The sequence below is a fragment of the Anarrhichthys ocellatus genome, unplaced genomic scaffold (assembly GCF_004355925.1).
Source record: "Anarrhichthys ocellatus isolate YVR2014 unplaced genomic scaffold, GSC_Weel_1.0 scaffold4, whole genome shotgun sequence".
In the NCBI taxonomy this organism is placed as follows: Eukaryota; Metazoa; Chordata; class Actinopteri; order Perciformes; family Anarhichadidae; genus Anarrhichthys; species Anarrhichthys ocellatus.
In genome coordinates, this window is record NW_022280034.1 from 9006578 (window position 1) to 9008830 (window position 2253).

Consider the following 2253-nt stretch of genomic DNA (forward strand, 5'->3'; position numbering starts at 1 on the left):
TCCAGTCATAGCCCTCTCTGGCTTTCTTGCTTGTGGTGAGGTTTTGTCAGTCAGTTATTTTCCAATGGCTCCAGAATTCAAACTGTTCTTTGTCCTTTGGCTAGTTGTGGCCTGTGTTGGTAAGTCGCCTGATTTAAAAAAAATATTTACTTCATTTGAGGAAAATACTGCTCTCTTTTACTCTCTCTTTTTAGTTTTTATAAATTTGTATTGGGTTTTAGGTTTAAATAAGTCGCTACCCAAAGCAGAGATGTTTTCATCCCACAGCCTCTGTTTGAATATGCTTTTATTAGATAGTAGTAGATATAAAAAAGATTTATGGTATTGTATGGTTTATTAAATCTAAATCCAGTGATACCTGTGCAGGTGAAAAATGGAAAGTGATAATGCAAACTGAGGGCTGAACATTGCTACTTATGCCAGTGTATCTATTCTCTCAACAGCCCGTTGTTTTCATATTTAATGTGTTTTATCTCAGCTTTGTTTCAAATTTAAAATCCAGTCATCCAGCTATTCACAAATCAATAGTTCAAATGAAGGAACATTTGCATAATTGCTTCAACCTTGGCCTAACAACCATTTATGTTTTGACCTCAGGATTTGTTCTGTGTGCACATCAAATGTTAATATTTAACTATTGTATTGATGCAGACAATCTGACCTATTATGACACTGTTGTTACCTTACCATCCTTTAAGAGTCTACTCCAATAAGGAAGTCTCTTTGTTTCCCTTAAACCCTCAAGTCTGGTTCATGCTTTTTATGTTTAAAGCCTAAATGAGCTTTATGATGGTCTGCATCATAACAGGAACAGATATTTTTAGTTTTTGGGAATAAGAATGGACCTAAATAGTGTGATAAGTCATTTCCTTACATCCTCAGTATAAATGTGACTCATTCACCCTTAGTTTGGATGTTATTTGGAGTCGACCCACACTAATAAACTGCTTCTAAATGTGTCATTGAACTGACACTTTTGGATCTGAGAGCCCTAATTTCTTCTAAATCCCTGTTCATAACACGGTGCAAATGTTTTTAAGGATTTTATTTTTAGACAATATGTAAATTACACAAATTCACTGTCTCAGCATCAATGTATGCAGCAATGGACTGTGACACCAGTTACTATTGAAGCCACTAACCGAATGATCCAATTATATTAACTTTAAAAACAATGAAACCACAATGCTCAGCGTTTCACATCGTGAACAGCTGGACCTTTAAGCTGTAATTATCTTTGCTATGATTAGGTAAAGAAAAAAACAGAGCCTGTAAACCTAGTGCCTGAACTGGACCAAAAAAGGTGTCACTTCAGCAGTTGCATGACATGATCATCGCATGTGTCTTCTAGGATATATTTAAAAGTATGTCTTAGAAAAACATCCCACTTCAAATGTATTTTTGTGTGTATTTTATTACAGATATTAAACCTACGTTCAACATATACTACTTCTACAGTTTGTACATAAAAGTAAACTTTTCATGTAGCTATTGATACAAATCAAGTTATACACAAATATGATATGGCTTTTATAGGCTACAATAAAACCCACTTAAAATATGATGTCAGCCAACAGATTTAAATTGACAATGACTACGAATAACAAAGCGATTTTGAGGAATGTTTTCTTAGCATTCAGCTTTGTGTTTACACAGAGACGCAGGTACACGGGTGTTTGAGGGTGAGCACCTAGACTACCAGGTGGCAATATTTATTTTCCCTAGGATGGGCAAGGCATGATCCAATCTACTTTGACTCTGATTGGCTTACCCTGATATTCTTTTTTTAACTGTAACCAAACCTCATGCCTAAACCTAACTAACACAACAAACAAAAAAGATTTGGCCAACAGGAGGTGGCAGTAAGGCAAGATAGGCAGTAAGTAGGTAATAAGTAGTAAGTGCTGGTGAGTACCGGGCCATTTCAGGCACTGTGTAGACCCCTAATTCATGCTGCTGTATTGTTAAGATGTATGTGTCTCTTCAAATTACTCATGACGATAGGCTGGCTGGCATTAGCTGTTGATACTCATTTGATGGAGATAAGCATACACATTTATTATGAAGCAGGGTCGCATTTGACAGTCATTCTCTCTCTCTCTCTCTCTCTCTCTCTCTCTCTCTCTCTCTCAACTGATAAACAACAACTACTGCAGCTGGACAATCTACAGCAGCTACAGATACGACTACTACAAGTGTAGCATCTACAGCAGCTACAGATACGACTACTACAAGTGTAGCATCTACAGCAGC

General features: G+C 36.6%; 1 protein-coding gene across 1 annotated transcript in view; it reads left to right on the forward strand.

Moving 5' to 3' along the window:
- Positions 1-2253, forward strand: part of LOC116380718 (mucin-13-like) — an 8237-nt gene continuing 5984 nt past the window's right edge. Inside the window, exons 1-2 of the mRNA XM_031842602.1 lie at positions 1-119; positions 2157-2245. Coding sequence (XP_031698462.1) covers positions 65-119; positions 2157-2245 — 144 coding nt within the window. The 5' untranslated portion in view covers positions 1-64. The remainder of the gene's footprint in view (positions 120-2156; positions 2246-2253) is intronic.